This window comes from Drosophila novamexicana, unplaced genomic scaffold (genome assembly GCF_003285875.2).
Source record: "Drosophila novamexicana strain 15010-1031.04,08,12 unplaced genomic scaffold, DnovRS2.1 tig00004554-arrow-pilon, whole genome shotgun sequence".
NCBI lineage: Eukaryota > Metazoa > Arthropoda > Insecta > Diptera > Drosophilidae > Drosophila > Drosophila novamexicana.
In genome coordinates, this window is record NW_020825051.1 from 386240 (window position 1) to 413535 (window position 27296).

The 27296-nt window shown below is 41.9% G+C and overlaps 9 protein-coding genes and 1 long non-coding RNA gene across 11 annotated transcripts in view; 6 read left to right on the plus strand and 4 right to left on the minus strand.

The window, feature by feature from the left end:
* The first annotated feature begins 2461 nt into the window (after nucleotides 1-2461).
* On the plus strand, nucleotides 2462-4934 carry LOC115769335 (polycystic kidney disease 2-like 2 protein). The gene has a single exon (XM_030714096.1). The coding sequence runs from the start codon at nucleotides 2548-2550 to the stop codon at nucleotides 4750-4752; it is 2205 nt and encodes a 734-aa protein (XP_030569956.1). The 5' UTR covers nucleotides 2462-2547; the 3' UTR covers nucleotides 4753-4934.
* A 433-nt stretch (nucleotides 4935-5367) lies between these two features.
* On the plus strand, nucleotides 5368-7824 carry LOC115769334 (polycystin-2-like). The gene has a single exon (XM_030714095.1). The coding sequence runs from the start codon at nucleotides 5487-5489 to the stop codon at nucleotides 7752-7754; it is 2268 nt and encodes a 755-aa protein (XP_030569955.1). The 5' UTR covers nucleotides 5368-5486; the 3' UTR covers nucleotides 7755-7824.
* A 1971-nt stretch (nucleotides 7825-9795) lies between these two features.
* On the plus strand, nucleotides 9796-12996 carry LOC115769333. The gene is made up of 2 exons (XM_030714094.1): nucleotides 9796-10624; nucleotides 10699-12996. The coding sequence occupies exons 1-2, from the start codon at nucleotides 10281-10283 to the stop codon at nucleotides 12908-12910; spliced, it is 2556 nt and encodes an 851-aa protein (XP_030569954.1). The 5' UTR covers nucleotides 9796-10280; the 3' UTR covers nucleotides 12911-12996.
* A 3824-nt stretch (nucleotides 12997-16820) lies between these two features.
* LOC115769343 lies at nucleotides 16821-17209 on the minus strand. The gene is made up of 3 exons (XR_004018734.1): nucleotides 17128-17209; nucleotides 16958-17021; nucleotides 16821-16891 (listed from the first exon to the last, which is right to left on the minus strand). It is a non-coding gene; the product is annotated as an uncharacterized LOC115769343 (long non-coding RNA).
* Nucleotides 17210-17839: 630 nt separating this feature from the next.
* On the minus strand, nucleotides 17840-18236 carry LOC115769429 (cuticle protein 16.5-like). Its single transcript, XM_030714237.1, has 2 exons — nucleotides 18225-18236; nucleotides 17840-18160 (listed from the first exon to the last, which is right to left on the minus strand). Exons 1-2 carry the CDS (start codon nucleotides 18234-18236, stop codon nucleotides 17840-17842), a joined length of 333 nt encoding a protein of 110 aa, XP_030570097.1.
* Nucleotides 18237-18590: 354 nt separating this feature from the next.
* Nucleotides 18591-19011, plus strand: LOC115769430 (cuticle protein 70, isoforms A and B-like). Its single transcript, XM_030714238.1, has 2 exons — nucleotides 18591-18602; nucleotides 18664-19011. The coding sequence occupies exons 1-2, from the start codon at nucleotides 18591-18593 to the stop codon at nucleotides 19009-19011; spliced, it is 360 nt and encodes a 119-aa protein (XP_030570098.1).
* A 1061-nt stretch (nucleotides 19012-20072) lies between these two features.
* Nucleotides 20073-20505, minus strand: LOC115769431 (cuticle protein 16.5-like). Its single transcript, XM_030714239.1, has 2 exons — nucleotides 20494-20505; nucleotides 20073-20435 (listed from the first exon to the last, which is right to left on the minus strand). Exons 1-2 carry the CDS (start codon nucleotides 20503-20505, stop codon nucleotides 20073-20075), a joined length of 375 nt encoding a protein of 124 aa, XP_030570099.1.
* Nucleotides 20506-22237: 1732 nt separating this feature from the next.
* On the minus strand, nucleotides 22238-23041 carry LOC115769342 (cuticle protein 16.5-like). The gene is made up of 2 exons (XM_030714103.1): nucleotides 22748-23041; nucleotides 22238-22678 (listed from the first exon to the last, which is right to left on the minus strand). Exons 1-2 carry the CDS (start codon nucleotides 22757-22759, stop codon nucleotides 22268-22270), a joined length of 423 nt encoding a protein of 140 aa, XP_030569963.1. The 5' UTR covers nucleotides 22760-23041; the 3' UTR covers nucleotides 22238-22267.
* A 700-nt stretch (nucleotides 23042-23741) lies between these two features.
* LOC115769857 overlaps nucleotides 23742-27296 on the plus strand; it is a 147795-nt gene continuing 144240 nt past the window's right edge. For both annotated transcript variants that reach the window (XM_030714843.1, XM_030714844.1), the window contains exon 1: nucleotides 23742-23886. The gene's annotated coding sequence lies outside the window, so the exon portion shown is untranslated. The remainder of the gene's footprint in view (nucleotides 23887-27296) is intronic.
* Nucleotides 25158-25717, plus strand: LOC115769432 (cuticle protein 38; the record flags this gene model as incomplete). Its single annotated transcript, XM_030714240.1, has 1 exon — nucleotides 25158-25717. A coding segment is annotated over one exon (498 nt), but the record flags the coding sequence as incomplete, so codon positions are not given.

Sequence of the window (27296 nt, forward strand, 5' to 3'; positions counted from 1 at the left end):
GCTGTCTGGTGTTTGAGCTAGCGCCAGGACCAGCCCCTCATATGGCAGCCAAGTTGGCTCATTTCCGCCTGTGGCGCCGCCATTGCCCAATAGGCCGCTTCCGTTTGCCTTTTGCCAGCTCCGCAAACAACTTCCGCACTTATTTTACCAGCTACCCGACAACTGTGCCCTCTCTCTATCTCATGCCCTCTGTTATGCTTTGTATCTTTGAATCTCGCCCGCCCTTTGGCTTTGCTCATTTTTGCCAAGAGGTGACATTTTTCGCATTGCGGTTTACCATAAACTATTTCATTGGGGAGTTGTTGTCTGTGTACATTAGCAGTGCCCCATGCTCCATGCTACATGCTCCATGCTTGGTGCTGGTGTTCCATGCATGCAATTGCCAGGCCCCCACTCCAACCAGTTCTCCATTGTTTACTCGTGTGCGTTGCCCATCTGTCTCTCAATGTGTGCCCAGCGTCTCGCTTCCTTCTCCCATTCTGTGTGTGTGTGCTCTTTGCACATATCTGTAAACTTTATTTGTCAACGGGACGCATATGCTGTGTGCTTGCCAAAAAAGGATAAAAAGTAGAAGAAAAAATATTAAAATAAAGGAATCATATCCTCGCTCACAGTCGGCACTCGCGTTGTTATCCTTGTCTGTTTGTTGTTGCGTTTAATTTTGCTTAATTTGATTTTGGTGGCACTAGAAGGCGAAATGTTCCTGGTGAGGGGCAAGGATTTAACAATGCCTGACAAATCTACATGCACATGTGGATTACAGCTTGTTTTCTCTTATGATAAATGGGAAAGCCTTGCACGAACTAATTAAGCATAACATCTTACATTTATGTTTGTCTTAAAATTTCATAGAAACGATCGACCTTTATACATCTTTATACATTTTTATACATACTATATAGTCCTCGGGTGGGTGGTGTATTAGGCTTAGTTTATAGTTAGGCTTAGTTTATAGTTAATCAAATGGCCTTACAGAAACCATATATACTTATATAATTTATACGTCTGATCTTTAAAGCGAACATGCCAACATGTACTCTCCCACAGATAATATCTGTCTCTCTCAACTTCCATTCTCTCAAAATTGTGCTCCTTAAAAAATGGTTAACGTATTGATAATCTTACGTTCTAGCGAGTATATTTATATACTCGGACTATTTGCAGCAATTTGCTATTTAATTGAATAGATTTTCTTAAGTCCTTCAAAGCTCAACCTTAATAAGATTTCGGTTGTAGTTAGAATCTTTTACCTACAGCCGTTTAAAATTCAAATGCTGCGGAAATCTCCTGCACTTGAAGTTAACCAGAGACGGTCCGGTTTTGACTGGCTTGTACCACAACACTGAGTGCTGGCAATAAAATTCCGAAAAACCTTTTTTGACAAATGAAACGTGCAACAAACAGGACACCAAAGCAGCTGCATGGAGCAGAGACCAGGTCTCAGCCTGAGCCTGAGCCAGTGCCAACAAAGATTTATGCATTTTACAGTGTGTACGCTTTATGCGAAACTAAACGGCAAACAGTTTTAGTGAAGAAGGGCACTGGTTGCCTTTTGGCTTGGCTAACCGAAGCCGAGCATGGCAGCGACTGTTTCTGGATGGGCAAACATGCTTTGCATGTGGCCCGTAGTCGGCAGTCATTTGACAGGAGGCGAGGGACGGTAGAGTGTAAGTCTATTGTGCACCTTAATAGACTGCAACTGCATCAGGTTCTGGCAGCCGGCAAACATTTGTGCAGCTTATTAATATGCATCCCATCTCAGTCGCACCAGCTCACGGAGATTAGTCCAGACCAGGTGTGGCAGACGCTACAAGGTTGAGCTTGGCCAGCTATCGACAATTTTATCTACTAGGCCAAGCGCAAAGTTTTCCGCTCCGTATCGAAAAGTCGTTAGTAAGCTGACCGACCGCAAAAAGAGAAAGAGATGTGGACAGAGCAAGTTGCCCGGCAAAGGTTTTATGTCTTAGTTGCAGTCGTCTTGACGCTTGCAAAAAAAAAATAAAATAAAAATTAAAGTTTTTCCAAAGACTTGCACTTAGCCTCAAAAGTTTACTTCACACAAAGTTTTGTGACTGAGCTTGTCTCGGTTCTCTAAGTAGATTTGTTGCCCTGGCCATATGCAGCTAAAAAACGAGTGTCTTTTGAGCAAGGGAAAACCTGGCCACCCCTCCCCATAAAGTAGCTGCATAATAGGCGAAATAACAATGCTTATAAATATGTAAAATCCAAGTCTCAGAAATAGCACAGAAATATCGTATGATAAGGATATCATGAATAAGAACATTTAGAGTTATAAGAAACAGAAAGTAGCATTAGAAAATGCAAATGAGTGCGCATTACTTAAACTTTCAACTATCAAAAGGAATATTTCATGGGCGCAATACCCTTTTTAAGATCCTTGGGATATAAATAAACAGGCTGGAAAACATTGAGCGTTCGAAAAAATAATGTCAGAAAACAGTAAAAATCTTATAACTTGACTCTTCAAAATAATGAGTACAATAATATTTATATTTTCGAAAAATTTAAGATTATACGTCGCTAGATATGGGTAAACTTAAGGACTTTTTAAATAAGAACTCACTATTGGCAGCTACCGCTGTAATTATGACTGTTTGTGCGTTGTGTATATCAATTTTCTCGGGCTTTCTTCATGAGGTCGGAAAGGTCAAGTCAATTTTGGTGAATGTGTTTCTGGTTACTATGCTACTGTTCCTAGTGAGTGACACAATCAAGTTCCTGGTATTGTCAATGGACAGAGCCTGGTGGCCACATCAACAGGCCTCGTTCAATGTAGATAAGAATGCGACCATTCATACACGCACCCATTATCTGAAAATGCGTATAAATACGCTGCGTTCACAGCTGTTGGCTACCGAGAAGCATTGCAACGAGCCCCTGAACCTGATGTATCAGATCAATGCCAAGGACTTGTGGCTGTATGGCAAGTATTTCCTGCTACTGATGTGCCTGGTGCTAGTCTCGTGGGATGAATTGCTCTACTACAATACCAAGCAGAAGTACACGCTCTTCAAGAACAATCAGACTCGCACCTTGGGAGTAGTCAGCATTCAAAACCTACACGGACTGTTCACGTTTCTTGAGTCTGCACTTGTGGCGCCCTTTGAGCCGGATTCGGAAGTTACTGGACAAAAGACATGGTTGTATGGCGACCACACCACCAAGTTGGGTGTTGTACGTTTGCGACAGCTGCGCAGACGAGAGAACTTTCACATTGGCTGGGGTGAAACCGAGTTCTCAGATTGGGACTATATGCCCAGATGGGAATTGCCTTATCAACGGATGCTGTACACAGACAAGTATTGGAAAATCTATGAGCCATGGCTGCCCATATATCCCACACATAGTACAGCGACTAAGATGTTATTCGGCTTTTATCATGATGGCTATACACAGAGCTTCCCAGAGCTGCACGGCTATGTAACAATGCTTGCGCGCAGCTATAACAATAGCATGAAGGTTGTTGATTATCTTATAAATATGAATTGGCTGACATGGAACACATCGGCGGTATTCGTGGACTTTACACTCTACAATGTGGATGCCAACATGTTTACCATATGCACTGTGCTGATCGAACAGACGCCATTTGGCGATATTGTTACCACACTGAACATAATAAGTGTCCAATTGCAATTCGTCGATCAGCTGGGGACACTGGGCATAGTCGTGGTGCTCATCTATTTTGTTGTGCTTATACAGTACGCCAAATCGGTGGTCATAACGCTCTGGTATGAGCCGTACAAGTTGCGCAGCATGTGGAACAAGCTGGATTTGATTATCCTAGTGCTAAATGTCATTGTGATCGTTCTGGTTATCATACGGGAAATAGTTGTATCGAATTTGCTCGAGAAGGTGGAGAGTTCAAGTAAGCTTGTGTTCCTTGACTTCAGGCTGCCGACACGCTTGCATGTGTCGAGTACCATAACGGTGGGATTTCTTGTCTGCATGGCTACGTTGCGATTGTGGCGGGTGCTTCTCTTTGCCAGCGTTTTTCAGTTATTCTCCAATACGTTGTACTCGGCATGGAAGGCGTTGGCTAGTACAGCCATATTAATACTTATATTTTTGTTCGGCTACGGCATGGCCGTTGTCATTATAAATGGCAACAATACGGTTACATTTGAGAAACTGCTGAAGAGCATCATCTCGTCTTTGTGCTTCTCCTTTGGCTTTACCTCGCAGTTCAATCCACGCGATCTCTTTCATGGCGGCAGTTTTCTGGGCTTAATTCTATATTTAATTTTGGCCTTTGTGGTTGTTCAGCTGTTGATGAACCTTTTTGTTTCGACAATCAACGATTATTTCTTACATGCCAAGCTCCAGCGAGATGCCAAAGCGTTGAACTACATCAGCTTCCTGCAGTTCCTACGTGTGGAGTACGCCCCAGTCTTTCGATTCTGCCAGAAACTGCCTTTCTGTCGCCGAGGCTACAAGCGGCATAATCGCACAGTTACCGAAAACTTAGATATCAAAATGGACAAAAACAAACGCTGGAGTGAAAAGAAAAGATACCAAGCTCTTTCTTTTGGCGATGATACTAAAACGGAAACCTTCAAAGGCGATGAAAAATCTAGGCAAGAAGAATATGTAACGCATATTGAACGTCTTTATACGGTTGCGGCCCTCATGCAAACCCAAATGGCATTACTTGACCACTTGCTCTTTAAGGAGGAAGACTCTTTAGATGAATCAGATGATGAAAGCGATTCTGAAGATGAATATGTTTAAATATTATTAATGGTATTTTTATCTAAAAAGGGTCAAGATGGAAACAAGTTTTTTAATTATCGGAGAGAACAGCATGTCAGTTGTCAGATAAAGCTAAAGAATCCGATTCTGTTACTAAACAAATTTAATTACAATCTCCAGTTTGTAATATGACAAATAAATCTAATAAAAAATATGTCCAGTATTAATTAGCAGAGAGACCAACCTCTATAGAGAGTGTCAATTTATTTACACAATTCAGATGAAGAGACCTTTTCATAATATTAAATAATATTAATATTAATTGTGGGCAGATGCAAGATAGAAGTACTACATCATCCGTTATGTGCATGTGAATCTGCACCCTTAAGCATTTATTTAAAAAATACGTTTTAAGATTTTTTTGTGGTTCATTTGTATACCTATGTTAATCTTTACTGAATGCTATTAACCGAAAGGATTCTCTTTAGCGGCGTTCAGCATATTGTTTCACAGATGTTTTCGTTTCGGTCAATCGAGGTTAAGTGTCAATTTTACAAAACGGAACAAATATGGCCTACTTTTCCAGCGTTGTTGACGAGAAAACCCAAACTTATCCAGAAATGTTCATTTAAAATCATTTCCAAATACTTTCTGTTCCAGCAACGTTAAGTTAATAAAATATAAACCATTTTTCAAAACTTCAAAATAAAATCAACTTGCAAGTAAAAAACAAACAAAACGCGGATAGAAGAGGCATCGATACAGATTTAATCATGAACCAAAAATCAAGAAACTGTGTTTTCTTCATGTTCACAGCAGCAATCATCTCGACATGCATGGGTCTAATGATTTATTATTCGGGCTTTGAGCACGAATCGCGGAACGCCAAAAACATTTTCTTAGCCATCGTGATAGTGCTATTTTTTCAGCTCCTGATTGGTGAGCCAATTAAATTTTTGCTAATCGCACTTGATATGTCCATTTGGCCGCGCAGCATGCCTAAGTATCGCAAATATCAAGATGAAGAGGACAGCGATGAAGAATACAATCGTTTGAACTTCCTGAAGCATCGCTTAAGGGCAATGAGAGTTCAGATCCTGATCACCGAGCGTTATCGCAATGAGGTCCTCACCCAGGAGTACAAGATTATTGCACAAGATCTATTTCTTTATGGCAAATACTTTTTAATACTGATTGGCGTGGTGCTTGTATCGCGGGACGAGCTATTGTACTACAATACCCGCCGATTGAATATGCTTTTGATGAACAATCATTCAACTTATATTGGGCTTAAAGAGGTTTATCATCTGAATCAGCTTTTCGATTTTGTACAGTCATCGCTAATTGATGCTTTCAACTACGATGCCAACGATACGGGAGTGTACTCCTGGGTGCACAGCTTCCAAACTAAAATGGTGAGCGTGGTGCGACTACGTCAACTGCGCCTAGCCAATGAACATATGGGCTGGAATGATCCTGAATTTACGGATCAACCTTATTTGCCCAATTGGCAATTGCCATACTATCACATGCACTATGCCGAGAAATATTGGCGCATTTATGAACCCTGGATACCGCATGTCGAAAAAGACTTTGCTTCTCGCGTTCTGCTTAATTATAATCATTTGGGAAAATTCACGGACTATCCCGAGCTAAAAGGTTACGTCGCGCTGCTGGCACGCCAGAAGGAGAATAGCATGAAGATACTTGAATTTCTAACCGAATCTCATTGGCTAACCTACAACACGTCGGCGGTATTCCTGGACTTTACGCTATATAATGTCGATGCGGATATGTTCAGCGTGTGCACATTGCGCGTAGAGCAAACACCCTTTGGTGGCATCATACCGGATGTTTACTGTGACAGCATTGAGCTGGTCGATGATGTCCTACAGACAAGCTATGTGACATTGGTGGTGCTGCTCATCTATGTGATAGTCCTTCTGCAGTTTATTCATTCATTCCTGGTGCAACTTTGGTATGAGCCATTCAGGTTGCGCAGCATGTGGAACAAATTGGATTTGATTATAATTGTGCTTAATGTCGCAATGATTGGGGTCGTCGTCACGCGTACAACAATCGTAGCCGCGATGCTAAAGAGATTGGAGGGTGCCAATAAGCTAGATTTTCTAGACTTTCGGAAACCGGGTCGCCTGCTTGCCCTGGCTAATATATTAACCGGCTTTCTCATCTGCGCAACCACGCTGCGTTTGTGGAAGGTGATGCAATTCGCCAGGGTATTTCAGATATTCACCAAAACTCTGTATCTGGCCTGGAAGGCATTGGCCATCACCGCTCTGGCCATTACTATCATTCTGATGGCATTTGTCATTGCGTTTGTCACTATTAATGGCAACAACAGTTCCCACTTTGTTCGACCGGTCAAAAGTGTCGTCACGTCCATGTGCTTCGCATTCGGCTTCATAAGCGAGATCAAGCCAAACGATCTCTTTCATGGTGGTAAATATCTGGGCATTGTTATGTATGCTGCTTTGGGATTTGTGATTCCTGTGCTGCTGATCAACGTGTTTGTAACATTAATTCATGACTATTTTACCGCCGCCAAGATCATAGGTGATGCCAAATTCAAGCGACAAATTACATTCTTAGAATTTCTACGTGTGGAATTCAATGGTGTCCACCACTTCATTCGTAACCTGCCTTTTTGTAAAAGGCAGTACAAACGCAATAATCGCACAGTGGCTGAGAATATTCAACGTATTTTGGACGAGCGCGACAGGCAAAAGATACTTAAAGCACGATCGGCTAGCTCCATATTGACTAACGTAGCAACTATTGAAGTTGAAAAGGACGAAGAGACTCTACAGGCTGAGTATCGCGAACACATTGAGCATATATGCGCTATCTCCAAAATTCTACACATTCAAATCGAAATTCTAGAGCGGGTTATATTCGACGAAGTTTCAGATGAAACGAAGGACTGGAACAAGAGGAGGATTTCTAGGAGACCCGATGGAAACGATCAACCTCCCGACCCCCAGGACGGCAAACCTTCCAATAGATATGATAGCTTCGTATGAGCTTCGATCGCTTGGCGTAAAGAAATATTTATTTTATTTTTCGTTTCCTATTTCTGGTTTAGATTTAAATAATATATAATATATACAAAATAGTTTCTAATTGCTTTATGCCTTGAATGCCTTGAAAATGGGTAAAAAGGTCATTTTTGTGCATAGATGTATGCAACGGGCAGGAATTATCTTCGACCACAAAAAGTATACATATTATCGATCAGTATCAATAGCTGAGTCGATCTAGACATGTCCGTTTGTTTGTCCCTCTGTTCCTCTGTCCATCTGTCCATCCGTCTGTCGTCTGTATGTATGAACACAAGGATCAAAAGACTTCTCTATTAATTATTTATTTATTTATATTTTTGTGATAGCTCTTGTATTTATGCCCTTGTAGAGGGTATTCTAATTTTTTGAAATGTGTGGCGCATAAAAGAAGACGTTTTTCGAACCCATAAAGTATTGATATTCTAGATCAGCATCAACAGTTGATATAGCCATGTCCGTTTGTCTGCTTCGTTGCATAGATCGATCCAAAGTTAGTTCTGGTAAGAAAATCTTATCCGTTTATCAAGCTATCTTAATCAAACTCTGCATTTATAAGTTACAATGCCCGCTACATGTACGTAACCATAGAAAAGATTGGCGGAATAGTAGGATCTTATAAGGAAAAGTGTTGTGTTTTCAAAGATATTTCAGCAAACTCAGCAATTTGGAGCTGCATTCTTACATATCTGAAAAAGGGAAACGTCTAGTGAAGGGTATTAAGTCTTTGTTTTCTTTTTATGATCTAAAAAAAAGAAAATAATAATAATAATAATAATAATTCGTAAATACAAGATTTAAATTATGAGGATGCAATAAATGAAAACTATTTTATTTTTGCTGCTTTTTTTTACTTTTAATATCTTTCGTTTTCCATTTAATTTAATTTCTTTTCTTTATTTTTATTATATATTTTTTTTTTGCATTCACACAAATAAATAATTATGCGCAAACAGAGAAAACTTTGACTTGAAAAGGCTTTTAGGGCAATTTGGTGATGGCTTTGTTGGACTTGTTTGCAAAAACTTGAACGGAACCTGAGCCTGGCTGTGGGCCAAAACGAAATGACTTATAAGTAACGAAGCATTTCGGACATACTTGAAAGAGCATTCAGCTCTCACAATTGTTATAGGTTAGCAAATAAAAATTTAATACCTCATGCTTTTAGGCTGCTGCCGAAAACTATTTGAGTTGCCCAGTTTTCAGTTACCAGTTGCCAGTTGCCAGCTATGTGTAATCGGAGGCAGCAGTTATTGTTAGACCCACACTAAAAACTTTACAAACATTTTGATCAACAGCAAATGTAGCTAAACTAAACAATTGCGAACGGCGCTAAACTTTTGCCAGTGTCCCCCCTTCCGCTGATCCAGGGGGCCTTCCTTCTCTAGTAGGAGACAGACTGTCTGCAACTATTCTTTTGGTGCATACTCCCGTGTACATGCATAATGTGTGTACACATACATATGTGCATGTCACTTGGGGAATTGTGTAAACTTTTATAATTATTAGCAACAAATGAGCAGTGACAGAGCACTTTTGCAGTAGCTGTAACTTTTGCCAGACAGATATTCTCTGCAGTCCCAAACAAACAAAAAAATCACAAATGATTCCTGGCCGCTCAGGCTCAATTTAAAAGTTTTAACTACCTGACTAGTCGTATGTGTGCACCTACGAGGCAGACACTAAGAAATAGTGTCCCAATCAAAAGCCCTTTAAACTTTTAAATGCCTTAAGTGGGGGCGGAGCAAAAACTTTCTAATTTCTGCCTGACTTCGGGCAGTTTTTAATGCTAACATGTTTTTATTACAACATTAAACGCATGCTGTCGTACTTTAAGTTGTTAAAAGTAATGTATTTAGATTAAATTTAAGCATCAAAATAAACTAGCTATTCGAATTGATCAACTATGGAATACTGGGATTAGCATGCAAATCTACATTCAAAATTGAAGATCTAATAAAAATGTAAATACCCGTGTGGTTGGCGGGCACTAGAATACCTCCACAGCATGTCACCGCTTGTCGTACAAGGCGACTAATAGAGACACTCTTCCCATGCCCCAAATCGAAGTCTGTCGGTTCTCAAATAGGATGCCTTGCCTTTTTTTTAAAAGTTAATTTGATCTCTACGGTAAATCAAAATAGTTTTGCCAGTCATAAATAACACTCAGCCGATATCAGTGAGAAAATCTGTTGGAAAATCCATTGAATTATAAGATTACTGAGCATTTGAATATGTTAAGTAATTTTATGTTCACATTCACGTGTGTTATGCACGTGAAAAATTTCAATATATGAATAGTTTCGGACGGAAACTGAAGATGGGACACGATAATAACGTAGTTGGTAATATTCTTGAGAGTTTATTACCCAACACTGTAGTTTATTATGCATTGGGCTGCTTTGCAACCGTTTTCAACACTCACAAATGTCAAATCATTTGAGAATTGTGCAAATTCGTTAATTTCCATTAACATTAGACGGAAACGTCATGTTTGGCAAATCGGAAAAAAAACATAAGGAGTCCAAAGAACTCGCCCCCATCTATATCAATCTAAAAAACAATGATGTCCAACACTATTTGCCGAATGACGAAAATGTCAAGAAGCATAAAAAATCAAAGCACAAGGAACACCACAAGAAGCACGGCAAGAAGCACAAAAAGCACAAGCATAAGCACTCCAAAAAGGAAAATCTACCAGTGCCAGTGGCCCAGCTAGTGCCAGAGTCGTTGCCAGAGCCAGTGCCTGTAGCAGAGCTAGTGCCAGACGTAGAACCAGCGCCAGAGCAGGCGCCAGTTCAAATCGAGGAGAAACCATGCGAGCCGACAGTACAGTAAGCTCACGAGTTGACTCTTCAAATCATTGCACTCAGAAAAGCATTTAACTAAAATTTGTTTGTATTGATAGGAGCTCAATGTGGTGGAACTATGACCAAACGCTGCTCTCTGGCTATAGCTTTGGCAATGCGGATCTCAATTTTAATCTGGGTGGTAATGGGCCGATGCGCATTAACCAGCCAATTAGGCAATTTTCCACGTTTATAATACCAAAGCTGAGGAACAAGCAACAACAATGCATGAATTTAAATACCCCCTCGGAAGTTTTTACAACGCAACATTCGCCGGCTAGAGATTTGGATTGGTTGCACGATCAAAACTTTAGGCCCATATCGCCCATTAAGAAAAGTGATATAGACCATTTGCCGACATCGGAGGATATTTGGTTAAGCTACGAAGCATCCAAACAGGGCGCCGAGCCTGAATGGCCAATTTGCTGCACTCAAAATGCATTCAGTCCCATGCCAGCGCCCAAAGCAAGACCGGTTAAGTCAAAGACGGTCGAAAGCACACAGACAAGCCAGTTCAATGACCTGGATGAGGTGATCGCTAGCCTCGCGAACTGGGATTCTAGCTGCGAGCGAAGAGAGGAGTTTGACCAACAAACGCAACAGGACGCAGCGAGCGTGTCCTTTGTGGAATTGGATAGCTTAGACCTGAGCCTGGACGAGGAGCGCGGCCTGGTGGATTTTCTAAAGTCAAAACGACTCCATACGCCGCTCAGTGATATCAAAGCCTTTGAAATGCTGCTGAACATGGCCAGAAGTGAGGAAAATAGAAAAGCGCTGCAAGATTTGCTGCGCCCCAAAATGTTGGTACAGGTAAGGCCAGGTAAAGGCATGCATAAGGCGCCTTCAAGGGAAGGACAGGATACACCCATGGAGCTGGAGTTAGTTAAGGAAAGAACTGTGATAGAAACAACGCAGCAGCGAGTAGCTGAAAGGGTGGAGCTCTCAAATATGGCACCGCATGTCATCAAAACCGAGGACATGCAGAAGGCCATAGACTCAATCATTGTCATAGATCAGCCGCAAGAGCAACACCAACAACAAAAGCAAAAGCTTGACATCAACACGGATGATCAGCCCGAAAACGACCCAAGGCCTGATCAGCCATTAATAGCAAATGTGGAAAAACTGCCGCAGCTTGTTGCGACGCCAAAGCCGCAAGAGGACGCCGTCCAACTGTGGCTGCAGCAACTGGGGCAAGATCTGTCCCGCGTGGTACAAAGCCGACTCGACTCGCTGCCCATCAGAGTGCCAGAACGGCTGCCCAATGCGGCACACATAGAGCCCATAGATTTCGAAGCACAGATCAGTGAAACTGCGCAAATGCAGCCCAAGATTAAAACGTCAACGGGTGAAGGCCTGCGCCTCGAGTCGGAGCTAAAAATCACAGCTGTCATACCGCAGAGCCCGGGGCAATGGGAGAACAGCTACAAACGACGATTGGATGACTTTGATGACATCATTGATCAGAACATGACCGAGTTTCGGGATCCGCAGGGTAAACGCCTGCGCGCTAGCCGATGGCTAAACGATGCGGGCAAAAGGAACTTGGACAGTTTGAAGCGTGTCCTGGAAATGCCAGCGCTGCCAACGCATCTGGATCAGGGATTGCAGCAGCTGCGCATATTACGGCCACCGACCAAACGCAAAATCGAACGCACCAAAATGCCAGTGGAAATGAAGCTGGTGCGGGCGTACAGCACGCTGGAGGTGAATTGCAACTTGGATATGAATCAGCTGGCCCTGGAGCTGGACAATGCGGTATACAACAGCGATATACAGGTGCTGCAAATGAGTTACGATGCCGCCCAAATGGCTTGGATTTGGGATAATGGCAGCATACTGATCAGCAATGCGCGCAGCAAGGCCATACTCGTCGATACCCAAAAGTGTATATTAAGCAAAATACTGGGCGATGCAGCGACGGTAAACATGGCCCAGCATAATGCATTGCACTCACAAATGATACACATCGCACAATTTCCGTGGCACATTTGCATTGAGGAGTTCAGCCAAACGTATTCCCTCAGCTCCGATACAGTGCAGGATAGCCTGCGGTATGCCTACTATGTGAACAAAAATATACCCAGTGTCGCGGCCAAGGTCTATGAGTCCGGTGCGATCCATGTGTTCGCAATGACCGCTGTCCAGGCTGATAATATGCTCGAGAAGCTGTTTCTGCTCACGGCCAATCATCGCAAGTCAAAGGCAATAATTCCGCCCAAGCAAAAGTCTGAATGCAATGGCACTTTTATACCATTGTTTCCCACTTGAGTAGCCCAAAAGAAATATGTATTTACATTTTTTATTTAGCTAGCAGTCGTGTCTACAATTGCAGTTTATTATACGTAGACTACCCAATAAACAATTCCTTCGAGTAAAAACTACCCACGGTTCTCTTTTGACATCAACAAAAGAGCACACTTCGCCTGCAGAGAGTTGGCGCTGACTGGAAAGTCTCGCAGAAAGCTTGAAATTCGCTCTCCTTTTGCGAGAGCGCAAGCTTTTGGCAGCTAATAGGCAGCCCGCAGCGCTTTTTGGGCTAAACTTGTGTGTGCTGGCCATAAAATATGCCGTTCTCTGACTCTGACTTCGGGATTTGCGGAGCGCAGGAATTTAATTCATAAGTTAAGTGGCGTGTCCTCGGCCGTATACAGCCAAGGTTAAGTGTGGCTCGCTGCTACGGCTGCTGCTGCAGTAGCAGTAACACGTCAGCGCCGAGTCCGGTCTCCCGAATCCGAATCCTGTCGCCCACCCCGCTTCTGCTCTAGCGTGTGGGTGTTTCTATTACTGCCATACCATATTCCGATTTAAGGTTTTGCTGCTTGAGCACGAAGCCGCATACCCCGAAAGCACAGGCCCTTCATCTCAACAATTGCCTGGTAATATAATACATCGACCCATTGTCTGGCTTGGCCTGAACTTTGCCTATTTTGGCCGTTGTCTTTGGACTCAAAAAATAAAAATGGGTTTTGATTGAATCTTTGCAGTGTGTAAGCGCGACAAACAAATTAAGCAAATGACACCATGGACAAAATAAATCACAGCCGAAGCCCCGACCAACAACAACAATCGCATAATCACAGCTTGTCACGCCCATAACAAATGCCACCCACGCCCCCGTCTGCCATGATTTGCATAAAGAAATAACCCAAAATGCGGCTGGGTAAATTTTTAGGGCCTTGCTGACCTTTTGTATGCCAATTCAAATAGACGCATGCCTACCCCCCCCCCCCTGCGACACAACCCCTTGTCAGCCTTTTTTATTTACATGACACGTTTCAGCCATCCGACGATCCGCCCAAAAAAGAAATTCCCAACACCTACCGATAAACAAAAAGCAATGCAGCAAATATTGAAGTAATCAAAAATGCAAATGTCACTACGTGAATTGTAAAATATCTGCGGTTGTTTTTTTTTTGGAGAGGCCTTGGCCTGGACGGGATGACCAGGACTAGCAATAAATCTGCTTGCAATTGAAGAGCACATTAATTCCTTTTCCAGCTGTTTATCGCAAAAAGTTAATTGCTTTCCCGTGCTCTCTATTAATCATATTCCATAATTTGCTTAGCCTAATTAGCGACCGGCAGACAAGCAGACGACTCCTTAGCAAGGACGATAAGCTGGGCAAAGGTCAGAGGGCGCACAGTACGACTGGGTCATTAGCAACGGCTCAAAGCACAACAAATTCGCAAGTAGGTCATTCAAATGACATATATATTTTGTCCCTATGAATGTATATTCTCATTTTGTTTTGTTTTTACCCATTCGCAATCTGTTTAATAACTCCCTTTGTTTAAGGAATATTTTAATTAGTCTTTAGACTAGCATATAGAATAAAAGTAAGAACAGAACTAAAATGAGAGGAATGTTAGAGGAAAACGATAGGATATAATATGTAAGGTGAAAAGTAAATTCATGCTAATTGTTTATTAAAAACTATTTTCTTGGCAAAAGTGTGGTTCGACTAAGAATACTTTTCAAACTTAACAAGCAGCAGAAAGTTAACAAGCAAATATAACAAAAGCAGCATTGGGAAAAAGGTGTGCTCAAGTACAGTTGCCTGCAAAGCGACGGAACTTAGTCTTAGCGTAGAAAGGAAAGGATTGTGTTACGTGTTTTCCAACACTACAAAATTAATTATTTCCGGTGCATTATGAGGCATAAAAGAACTCGTTCACAATTGGACTTGCTATCAAAGTCTATTCCATAAGACAATTTAGACCTTAATTAAATTATGAAATCAAATGAGAAAAACATCTATTCCTTTACAGACCAGGCTAGGAACAAGTCTGCAGCAGACTTAATTAAAGCTTATATAAATACAAATTACTTTACTTACCAAACTGGGTTTCAGTTCCCAGCTCTCAGCTTTCTATAGATTAAGATATATATGTATATATATTTAGATATATATATATTCATACTTCAAATTATCCGCTTGCACTTTTTTCTCATCTTTTCGCACGAGTAACAGACACATTCTGCCGTACAACATTAGAACAAATGTTCAGATTTAACAAATTTTCTCCAGTCTACAATATAAATGTGCAAAGAAACAACAACGCATAAATAAATACATGTACGTACTTCTACTTTTTGACTAGGCCATGTCCTGAGCCTGGAATTGCAGTCCTCTTCTGCAGTCGCCATACGGAGTCCGGAGTTTCACAGAGTTGGGTGCGAGATTTTTTAATGCAAAATTCGTGTAGTGTTGCGAGCTATGAAGTGGGAAAGGGTTGGGTTGGAGGTTGGCTCTGGGTCGTAGATCTGTTTTTGCCGGTTAACAAAGGCCATGTACCGTTGCTTGTTTTTGCCATTAACAGCAATTACTAATGGCAAACAAAAACGCAAAATGGGCGGCCAGCGCGTTGCCTGGGCAAGGGCAAACTTTTAATTATTTAGAGGAGAACGCGAAAGTCGCACAGTTTTTCACACAATTCCGGTTGCAGTTGCCGTTTGCCCGGCCAAAGGGGTCCGTGCGGGGCTTAACCCAAAAGGTAAATTCAATTACGCTGTTGCTGCCATTGTTGTTCGGTTTTTGTAATTACAAACAAGTTTGCAACTAATCAAATTAGCAGGCGCCCGGCAAGCATAGAGCCTAAATAAATTCAGTGCCAAAAATATTGCCACATATGGCAGGGATTTTCCCTAGCTTTTCCTTTTGCAGCGCGTGTGCCTGCAAAGAATTTTATCGTTTATCGGCAAGCGTGAGCCCAAAAATGGCTTTTCAAATTGTGCATCAGTGCATGAAATGCGCCATGAAAGCATTTCAGATAAATACGCGGAAACTAACAAATAACCATGTGCAAAAGCCAGACGCAAGGATAAGAAACCCCAAGTCAGCGTGTGTGTGTGTGTGCTACGCAAAGTAAACACTTTTTAAGCATTTAGGCAGTTTAAGGGATAATCGGTTTTTATTTAGCCTAAAATCGAGCCCAACTTGAGGATAAGACCCTTCATGTGCAGCTCCAGTGGGAAGCGAAGCAGTCAAGGGAGCGAGCTGAAGCATACTTGGCAACAGCAGGAGCCGCGACTGGAGCAGCAGCGATCACTGGAGCAGTAGCAATGCCATTGACGTTATGGGAAAGCACTTGACTGCTCGCCGCAGTCACATAGGGTGCTCGAGCGGCAACTACTGCAGCTAGAGGAGCAGTCACAATTGGAGCAGTATAAGTAAGCTGCTCGCCAAGAACACGCACAGCCGGGCAGCAGAACAGGCGACAACGCCAAGGATGACAACGGTCTATGGAAAAAGTAATTTAAATTGAATGAGTAAAAATTAAACAAAATTATAAGCCTTCGAATTTGAACAAATTGCTTAAGACCGAGCATAGGTAATTATGCCTGGATAATGGGGCATATAATTACGGATTACTTGCCCCAGTAAGCCTACGAGCAACATATTCAAATACATTTCAGAGGAAGTTCCTCCAAATCCTTTACAGACCATTGTTATCTTCGCAATCGTCGCCAGTGCTTCTGCCAAGCCGGGTCTTCTTCTGAGCGGGCAGGTGGCTTATAGTGCGCCAGTTGTGGCTGCTGCTCCAACTGCAGTAGTTGCAGCTCCAGCTCCTTACGTGACTGCTACCAGCAGCCAGGTGCTTTCCCATAATCTCAATGGCATCGCCGCTGCTCCAGTGATAGCAGCTGCCCCAATTGCTGCTCCAGTCATCGCCAAGTACGCTGCTGCTCCATTGGCTGCTCCCCGGGCCGACTGCACGCCATCGATGTGCGCCACAGTTTGACCAAGTTCTGTTCTTTAAATGTCGCATCTGAATTTTAATAAAAATTTCCTACAAACCAATAAATTGATGTTACCTCAATTTAAACTAATGAACATAAAGGCAAATCGCCATCGGATGTGGTCACGTGGTCTTCAGACCTAAATATGTAGGTTACTTTTAAAATATTCCAGCTGTCAAATTATGTAACTGTCGGCCAACTTACCTCTGTGCCGCAGTTGAAATAACCTTTGGTTTGGGGCTTACCTTTCTCTGAATACTCGGTTCTTTGATCACATTAATCAATTATATTACACAGATTTAGGCCTGAAATCTGTATATTAATTTATATATTATTTTTAAGTTAGTGCAAAAAAAAAATTAAGACAAATTAAGAGTTTTCGAAGAGGTCTTAGCTTGGCCAGAGCCAACCGAAAAATGAACGAGTTTCAGTCCATTTCCTGCTGCCTATAATAAAAACTTTTCGAAGTACAAGAGCGTTGCCAGATGTTAAAATGGTACTTTGACAGCTCCAGGGTTGACACTTTTGCAGCCCCACGGTAACTCTTATTATGTGTAAGTTTATTCTCTCAATTTAGTTGTTTCAGTTAGCTGAACAACGCTCTCCAGCTCATAACAAACTTAAAGTTCCTTTAATTTTATATATGTATATATATATTATTTACCTGAAAATTAAAATAGAATTTTATTACGTGTGCTAACGAATCATAATTACTACGCTCGAAAGTTCAGTAAACTGCGGCGACCCTGCTGAAGACCTTGACACACATAATATATACAATGGAAAAAAATTGGACACAAACCATTTAGTCAACGTTGTGGACAGTTATTTTCCCCTTCGCACGTGATTACAATCCCAAATTAATTAAAGGTGCGCAACCTAGGCTTACAATTCAATCAATCAAAACAAAGACTTATTAGGCGGCTAAGAGTTTATTTGCAGTCATTTGAAAAGTTCCTAGAAGAGAACTGGACCGAACCGAGGTGAGCTGTAGGCCAAGGGAGTGCTGTACGCCAGAGGCGCAGCCAAGGGAGTAGCTGCATACCTGGCGACGACTGGAGCAGCGATTGGTGCAGCCGCAAGCACTGGAGCAGCGGCAATGCCATTGTAGTTGCGGGCAAACACCTGGCTGCTGCTGGCGGTCACGTAAGGAGCTGCTGCTGCAACTACTGCAGTTGGAGCAGCAGCCACAACTGGCGCACTATAAGCCAACTGCTCGCCCAGGAGCAGACCAGGCTTGGCAGAAGCACAGGCGATGATTGCGAGGATAACAACGGTCTGTAAATAAATTCCGTCAGAGATGCACTTTTTCTTCCAGGCAACTTTTCCCTCTGAAACTTACGTATTTGAACATGTTGAAGATTTGTGGGCTGTGCTGCTCGTAGGGTTAGCTGCAAACTATGTGATGTCCCATCTAAATGGGCAGTCCGTATTTATACCCCAAAGTAGTCTTCAGCCAGTTGTGAGTCATGTGATTCATTGGAATGCGAAGTCTGTTAACATTTTGTAGCTATTATCACTTCGCATGTTTTCCGCTGTTTAATGTATAACGCGTCGTGGGGTCCACAAATTTGAAAAGCAAGCTCAATTTCTCAGTCCTTTTTTGGTATAAATACCACAGCCAAAACCACGAAATGGCATCAAAAGAGTTCAAGCTTTCAAGCTGCAAATATTAGCCCGAAATAGCTAAACTAAAACATTAAGCAACATGTTCAAATTCGTAAGCTAAATAGTTATTTTATTTTTGCCTTGCCCTTATGCTAATCAACTCTTGCCCGCAGACCGTTGTCATCTTTGCCATCATCGCCTGCGTCGCAGCCAAGCCCGGACTTCTTGGCGAGCAGTTCGCTTATACTGCTCCAATTGTGGCTGCTGCTCCAGGTGCAGTTGTCGCAGCTCCTGCCCCATATGTGACTGCTACCAGCAGTCAGGTGTTTGCTCGTAACTACAATGGGATCGCCACTGCTCCATTGGTTGCTGCTGCTCCCGTCGCTGCTCCGGTGGTGGCCAAGTATGTGAGTGCGCCTTTGGCTGCACCAGTTGCTGCTCCGTTCGTCGCCAGATACGCTCCTCTCGCGTATAGTGCTCCACTGGGCTATGCTGCTGGACCAGCTCCTCTATTGTTTTAAAGCCATGCAACTGTGATCATTAGAAAAAATTAATTAAACGAACCAGCTATAAATTTGTATCATAAACTATTTGGATTACCTCACCTCAAGGTTTGCCTAGGTCGACTTCGAATCCTGGCGTGCCAAATTTTCTTTAATCTTCAAGGGAGCTTTTCAATTTGTCACAAATCTAAGTAAGTATATGGGTTGGCTATTAAAATGGGCAATATTAATAAACCAAATGTAGAAATTCCAACTGAAAGTCCTTTCAAATAGGATTTGTAGCCTTGACTTGGCTATATTTTGTTCTTTTGCTATACAAACAAGTAAATGCATGCTATAATTAGCATTGTCTTCGTTTTTTCAAAGTTATTAAGAAGAATTTATTAAGAAAAACATTAAACAAGCTCTGTTCGCATTCTCCTTTAAACTCGCTTTATACTTTTAACAGAAAGATTCATGTAGAATCTCTGTTGAACATCATTTTCACAACTGGCAATGCCTTTTTGCGAACTGTTCGAAAATCTAAGAATATTAAGAAATAGGCAGCACTTCGACAATTGAGAAAAATCAGTGCTATTGGCCACACTTGCAATATCAGTTCTCATATCGAAATGCAGCTCTGTATCGATTTCTGCTAAGAAGTTTGTCCGATTAAATCGTTACAGCAAACCGTAGTTTGCAACTGACAAGTCTTATACAAGTCTTAAAGAGAAAAAAACGATGTAAATCTATAAATTGTTTAGCTTCACGTGGTCTTACGTTCTAGTCTCTGCTTAAAAGTTCATTCAACTACAGGACCTTGGTAAATTGGCCGCTGCAACCTTGACACAAATAAATAAAAACAAAGAAAACTATTTAGCTCCATTTACCATTTACCGCTGTTGACAATAATTTTACGCTGCCTACGTGAGCTCCATTCAAATATCCAATTGAAGTATTTGTTCGCGGCCTTTGCTTTTGCTTTGTGGCTATAAATTGATATTGAGCTGCCCCGCATAGCTACCGATTCCCACATAAAACAGTAAATGATTCAATTATTGAGATTTGTATTTTATATTTTTAATTCAAACGAGATATTCTTACAACAGCACAGGCGAAGCAGCGGCTGCGTAAGTCAGCGGCGAGCTGTAGGCGAAAGGAGCTGCCAGCGGAGCTGCCGCATACTTGGCGATGACTGGAGCAGCCAACGGCGCACTCACATACTTGGCCACCACTGGAGCAGCGACGGGAGCAGCAGCAACCACTGGTGCAGTGGCGATTCCATTGTAGTTGCGGGCAAACACCTGGCTGCTGGTAGCAGTCACATAAGGAGCAGGAGCTGCGACCACTGCAGCAGGAGCAGCAGCTACAATTGGAGCGCTATAAGCCAACTGCTCGCCCAGGAGAAGACCCGGCTTGGCAGAGGCACAGGCGATGATTGCGAGGATAACAATGGTCTGTAAATAAATTCAGTTGACTCAGAGCTGGAGTTTCGCAGGGAACTTTTTCTCTGGAACTTACGTATTTGAACATGTTGGAGATTTGTGGGCTGTGCTGCTCGTAGGGTTAGTTGCAAACTGTGTGATGTCCCACCTAAATGTGCAGTCCGTATTTATACCCCAAAATAGTCTTCATCCAGTTGTGAGTCATGTGGTTCATTGGAATGCGAAGTCAGTTTGTGAGCACAGTTAACATTTTGTTATGTTTTCCGATGTTTAATGTATAACGTGTCGTGGGGCCCACAAATTTTAAAAGTGCATAAGGTCATGTTCGAAGTCCTCTTTGAGTAGATTGGATATTTAGGCTGTAGACATGTTTGCATGGCTTCAAGCTCAATAAGATATTGTGATTGGACGTTTAATGATCCGAACCAATGCTTCACCCTAAAGTTCGGTTCGCGAACATTGCTTTCCACACTCACAGAATCCGATTTTGTCTAGAACCTAAGTCTGTTCAATTTTTAAAAGAACATTTTGTAGTAGTTCATGGTTAATAGCAATAAAGCAATTGCATTTCCGGGTTTGAACTCGCATACAGCCTTTCAAACAATTACAGTTTTCATGGTTCGAACAATTCTTTTCATATTTATTTATATTAGTTAATTTTAAAAATTCGATTTTATAGAAATTAATTCATTTTTATATTTTTCTCAAAGCAAAAATATAGTGCTAGTTTAGAAGTTAAAAATAAATCCGATTTAAGATTCGGTTCATGGTGCAGTTGCGGGTTCGAACCGCCTTGCAGCCTTTTGAGCACGTACAATTTACAGAACTTAATCTTCAGAACCAGAGTGTTAAAATGCGTTTGTTGATTACTTATTTCAGCACCTCGATTATCGTTTACATATATATATTTATTCACAGGCCGTTGTCATCTTTGCCATCTTCGTCCGTGCTGCAGCTGCGACTGGTCCTTTTGAGGAGCAGTCAACTTATACTGCTCCAACTGTGGCTGCTACTCCGGATGCAGCTGTCGTAACTCCTGCCCCATGTGCGACTGCAACCGGTAGCCAGCTGTTTGCTTGTGACTATAATGTCATCGCCACTGAACCAGTGGTCGCTGCGGCTCCTGGGATATCAGTTCTGTTTTTTGGAATATGGAGAAAAAATAATATAAATATCGAAGTCATTAAAGGAACTTAGGCCTTACTTATCTCTGGGAGCCCTCTGGATGAGCTAATTGGACTTATGGCTCGGATATAAACAAAAACCCGGCAATGGCAACGACCGGAGACCAATTGCTGTGCAAGTCACGTAGGTCGCGTTAAAATTATTGTCAATCGCCGGCAGCTAATGTTGTTTTTGTTGCACGACGCGTGACATTAAAGTGTCCAAAGCCAGCTTTGAGTTTGTTTTGGAAAAAACTGGTATTTATGTCAAGGTCATAGGGAAATGCACAGTTTAAAACGGCGAGGCAGTTAATATATAATTTAAAAAAAGGTATATACTAACAAACTGAGGTGCCAGGGGTTAAGAACCTGTGCAGTTATATGAGGTAAATAAAAATATATAGAATGCTAGGGTATATGATAAAGGTGACCTTTCAATAAGGTAAACCTAACGATACACAAATCGAATTAGAATCTATTAATGATTACATTTGAAATAATCTCTCAATCAGATATACTTAAAAATAATTTGAAAATTGTGCCTTCTAGTGATTGAGAGTTGGTAATCCTTCTAGCCAATCGGGCTTTAAAGTTGCAGATTTCTAGTTTCTTTAAAACATGTGTTTTTTTTTAACATTTAGTCAAGTATTTTAAAAATTTATTCATAGGATCACAGTGTCTTCTTATTTAAATGAAAAGTGGTGCAGGAGCCGCAGCGTAGCTCAGCGGTGCATTGTAGGCAAATGGAGCTGCGTATCTGGCGAAGGCTGGGGCAGCCAGAGGAGCAGCAATTGGCGCTGCCAAAGGAGCAGCCGCGTACTTGGCAATGAGCGGCGCAGCAAGAGGATGAGCAAAAGTCGGCGCCGCCAGAGGAGCAGCAACTGGTGCCACAGCTCTGACAATTGGAGCGGCAACTGGAGCAGCTGCAATCACGGGCGCAGCAGCGATGCCATTGAAGTTCCTGGCCACCACTTGGCTGCTGGTGGCAGTTACCACAGGAGCGGGTGCAGCAATGATGGCAGCCGGAGCAGCCAGCGGTGTGTGCAGTAGTCCTGGCTTGGCGGCGGCGCAGGCGAGCAGGGCGCAAAGGACGACGGTCTGAACAGAAAAGAAGATGTGAGTATTAGGAGCCGGCGATAGGGTGCAATAAAAAAGGCGACAACTTACGTATTTGAACATGTTGAGGGATTTCTGATTGCTTTTTGGAGTTGCCACTTGAAGAGCGAAAATGTGTTTGATGACATGTCTTCGTTTTCGATTTATTTTTATAGCAAATCAAAACGCACGTGACGGACGCGCAATAGAAGAAAAACGACAATATACAACAAAATAAAAAGAGTCTAAATTAGCATGCAGAGCGCGCAGACAAAGTAAACCAAAGCAGCTACCGTTGGCCTAACTGTAACTGTAGTAAGTGCGTTGATTAATAATACTTGTTTTTTTAATTTAAAGCTCAACAGGGTGTACACACAAACTGGGTTGAAGGTTGCCAGCCATTGCACATTTTAAGAATGAGTGTCGGTATCTATCGAATGGAAAGTATCGATAGAGCGATCGATAGACCTTGAAGCCTTGCTGGGGAAAGCTTGGCAATCTTTTATATTGCTCGGCTTTAATCCTTTTACCTTATTACCTATGCATCTACCTACTTTTGCCCTACCTTCATATCGTCATGAGCCCAAGTTGCCTTATGAAAATAATTTTTACACACATTATTTTTAAAGCACGAAGACCTACCTAACTACCATCGCTAATATTTTGCTCTCTCTCTCTGCCTCCTTTAGTTGGTGAAAATGCAATGTCGCGTGATGTTCAGAGCGTCTAAATATATTATTTATTGTGTTTTAACAAAAGTGCGCTTAAGCTTAAAGTAAAACTCGTGTTGCAGCAGCCTTGACCTAAAATAAATGTATAAAATACGATTGAAATAATATTTGTGCCAATAAGCAAAAGTGTCCACTGTGTGGGTGTTCGATTGTTCATTCGCGCGTGTGTGTGCTTGTGTATGTGCGTGTGCTGGCTGACCTGTAGCCAGGTGTGAAATATAATAATTTCGGCCGTCGTACGTGCTCAAATTGGTTAATTCGTCTATTTCTCTGAACTGATCTGGAGCCCTACCATTTCGATTCACTGTCTGGAGCGGAAGGAATTTTGTTTCAGCGTGTGAAATATAGTAGAAGTATTGCTTTCACTACCTGCTCGAAGATACATACATACATACGTATATGGGAGCTCGCGAATTGCGAATGCAAAAGCAAAAGCCAGAAATTTGTTCATAATCAGGAATACATAATGGTGTGAAGGCGGTAAGTACATATAACATGCATAGCATTAATTAATTAATATTCGCATTTTATTTTATACGTAGTCATGGCAATACAACATATGTACATATGTACATACATATGTAAGTACATATGTACATACATATGTAAGTATGTTTGTATGTAAAATATAATATGCCCTGCAAAGGAGTATAGAAGTATTCTCCCTGTGAGTCGTTTATCGTTTAATACTTTGCATTTAATACGTAAGCTCGCTTTGTGCATGTGAAACATCCGCACTTTTTATTTCCCATTAACCATAGAGAGCAAGAACAAAGCACTGCAAAGCAACGGTACGTTTAGGGAACGGTTTTATTTTCGTATTCTTTTTGATCGTTTGGCGATGCTTTGCTTGGAACGTCGTGACAAAATTCGAACAGTTTTATTTCGCGTTCTCTTTCGTTGGTTGGCCTTGCACTGCTAAGAAACAACAACAATGCGTTTTGTCATTGATGTTGTTGCTTTTGTGCAGATGGTATTTCATGGTATTAAAATAAAAACATTACGCACAAGGCCGTTAATCGGCATAGATTGTGATGTCATTTCATTCATCGTTAGTGAATATTTGTACTTCTATAAAACTCCTGAAGGGCTCGATAGATTCGTATGATTCTCTTTTTGGCAATAATATACATACTTACATTTAATGTTGTTGCTATGTTCTTTTGGATGAATATTCAAACCTTCTAAAATAGTAAACAATTGCGGTTGTTTTGGTATTTTTTTGATCTATCTGTTTTTCTTACATTTCCTATTGATGAACATTGATTATGATCCGTAAAAGTCAATTATAGGTACATTCAATAAATTGCAGATAAATGTTTATATATGTTACATTGTCTGTGTTTGTATATTGATATTTTCAATTTCGTGCACTTTGATGTTCATACAAATTTTGTATAATGAGCTGCGGCAATCGAAATTGGCTGCCCTTCGGGTTTTGTGGGCAGCTCCGGAGACCCTCAAAGACATTGCTGGAACCAAAAGCAACTCAACTACCAATTATAATGCCGCCGCTTATAATGGCCAACGTGCTCCACGCAGGGCGCATTTTAAGTGGCTCCAGTAAAGCGTCGGCTTCTTGGGTATAAATATGCGCTGCATGGCCTCAGTTTGACATCAGTTAGCAATTCGCTTTCAACCAGCTATCAGCAGCAAGTCACAAAACAACAAAAATCATAAATCAAGATGTTCAAATACGTTAGTAGCCTTTGGTAATTGGTGTATCAATGGGGACTAACTAATCCCTGTCAAAAATTTCACAGGCCGTTGTCATTTGCGCTTTGATTGCCTGCGTTGCCGGCAAGCCGGGATTGCTGCACGCACCGCTGGCTGCTCCAGCTGCCGTCTTTGCTGCACCCGCTCCGGTGGTGACTGCTGCCAGTAGCCAAGTGGTGGCCAGAACATTCAATGGCATTGCAACTGCGCCCGTGTTTGCTGCCGCTCCAGTTCCAGTCGCTCCCGTTCCAGCACCAGTCATCAGGGCTGTGGCCCCAGTTGCTGCTCCTCTGGCTGCGCCAGTTTTCAGACATGTGGCACCAGTTGCGGCACCTCTGGCCACGCCCTTCGCTGCGCCCATCATTAAGGCTGTTGGACCAGTCGCAGCTCCATTGGCTGCCGCTCCCATTGCCCATCCGTATGCGGCTGCCTTTGCCCATCCCTATGCGGCACCGGTCTTTGCCAAGTATTCTGCCCCGTTGGCTTATGGAGCAGCTCCGTTGGGCTATGCCGCAGCTCCAGCACTGTGGTAGGAGCCAAAGCTCAGCAAGGATTAACAACGTGTGTGTTCAATGACTGATAGCCTTTAATAAAAATCGTTCAACTTGGTATAAAAAGTAAAAATTGCTTCCATTGTTTGTCGAGACCGTGGTATCGGTCGGTTTCGTGCTCTAATCCTAGGCTCAACAGCTTTCTTACGGATTTTGCAAACCTGAAAACTAATTGAAAGAGTTGCAGTGTTGGTAAACAAGTCTTATTTGAACGCGCGTCAATACAATGGGATGGTTGGCTGATATAAACTTGCCTCGCATCTCATTGGAATTTAATATAAATTCGAAGTACTTTAGTTTTATTTCCGGCTTAAGTAAATTATTCACTAGTTTATAATAACTTTTTGGGAGTTTAATTTTGATATTATTTTGATATTTATCAACTTTTTACAAAAAAAGAGCATTGCAACTTTTTCAAAACAATTGCATGTACTTTTTTAAGCTTTAAATTTGTTTTCGTAATCATCTTAAAGGCTCGGTAAAAGCGAGAAGAGATTGGGAGAGTCAATCGCTTTTGTTCAGGTCATTTGTGTTTCATTGTGCTTCGTCCATCTAAAACGAATTATGGCACATGTACATGTGTGTGTGTTCGTGTGTGCGTGTGTGTGTGCAGGGTCAGATGCTGAGCAAAACTGGACTGCACTGCCAGCTAGAGTTCAGGTTCAGGTCGTTTCTCATGCGCTTTTCATCGATATTTGCCATTCATTTGGCTTTGGCAAACAAAGGCGAAGAAAGCGTGCCCCCAACGACCAATAAATGTCCAAATAATTTCATTCGATTTCTTTTTTGTTTTCTCGTACGTGTGCTGGAAAATGAAACCTTAAAGTTCTGCTCGTTACGGGAACTTGATGTTGAAAACTAATAGAAAACTGAGTCAAGCTGTAATGCAAAGTAGAAAGCGAAAACTTAAACAGCAAAGATACGCGGTACACATATGCCACGCCCACGTCTTTTCTATCCGGCCCGCAGTTGATTTTCAACGGCAGCGCAAACGCAGCAAAGTTTATCCTCAATTAAACTTTTTGTTGTTGCGTAAAATTGCGCCAGAGTTAGGGTTCGTTCAGTTTGTCTGTGCCCGGGTGTGCACACAAGTACATATATGTGTGTGTGTGTATGTGTGTGTATGTGTGTGATAGGCTATACAACAGACCCACATATATATATATAGAGATCTTTTCATCCTATTCCAGCCTCATCTTCATTTGTTGGCTTAACTTTTAACTCCACTTGCCTTAATTTTCGCTCACTTGATTGTTGTTTTTGTTGCGCTCGGCACATTTTTGGTAATTTCCGCCCCTGGCAAGTACCGACACAAAAATTCTATGAACTTCAGTTACCCCATCTGACAATCAACCCGCCCGCCCCATCCTTTATCCGTCTATGTGGCATGTTGGTGGGCTGTTTTTTGCCATAGAACATTTCATTAGCTTTCCTCACATGCGTTTTAATTTGTTGCATCATTGCGTTGTCGAGTTTTCCTTTTGGTAATTGATTTCACATCCAAGTTCTTGTGCAAACTTTTAATGCACATTTACGTCTAATTAGAAAGACTTTCAAAGGACACGAATTTTGGTATTTGATGCGAATCAATTCTGAATTTCGTGGCACTTTATTTCATGTCAA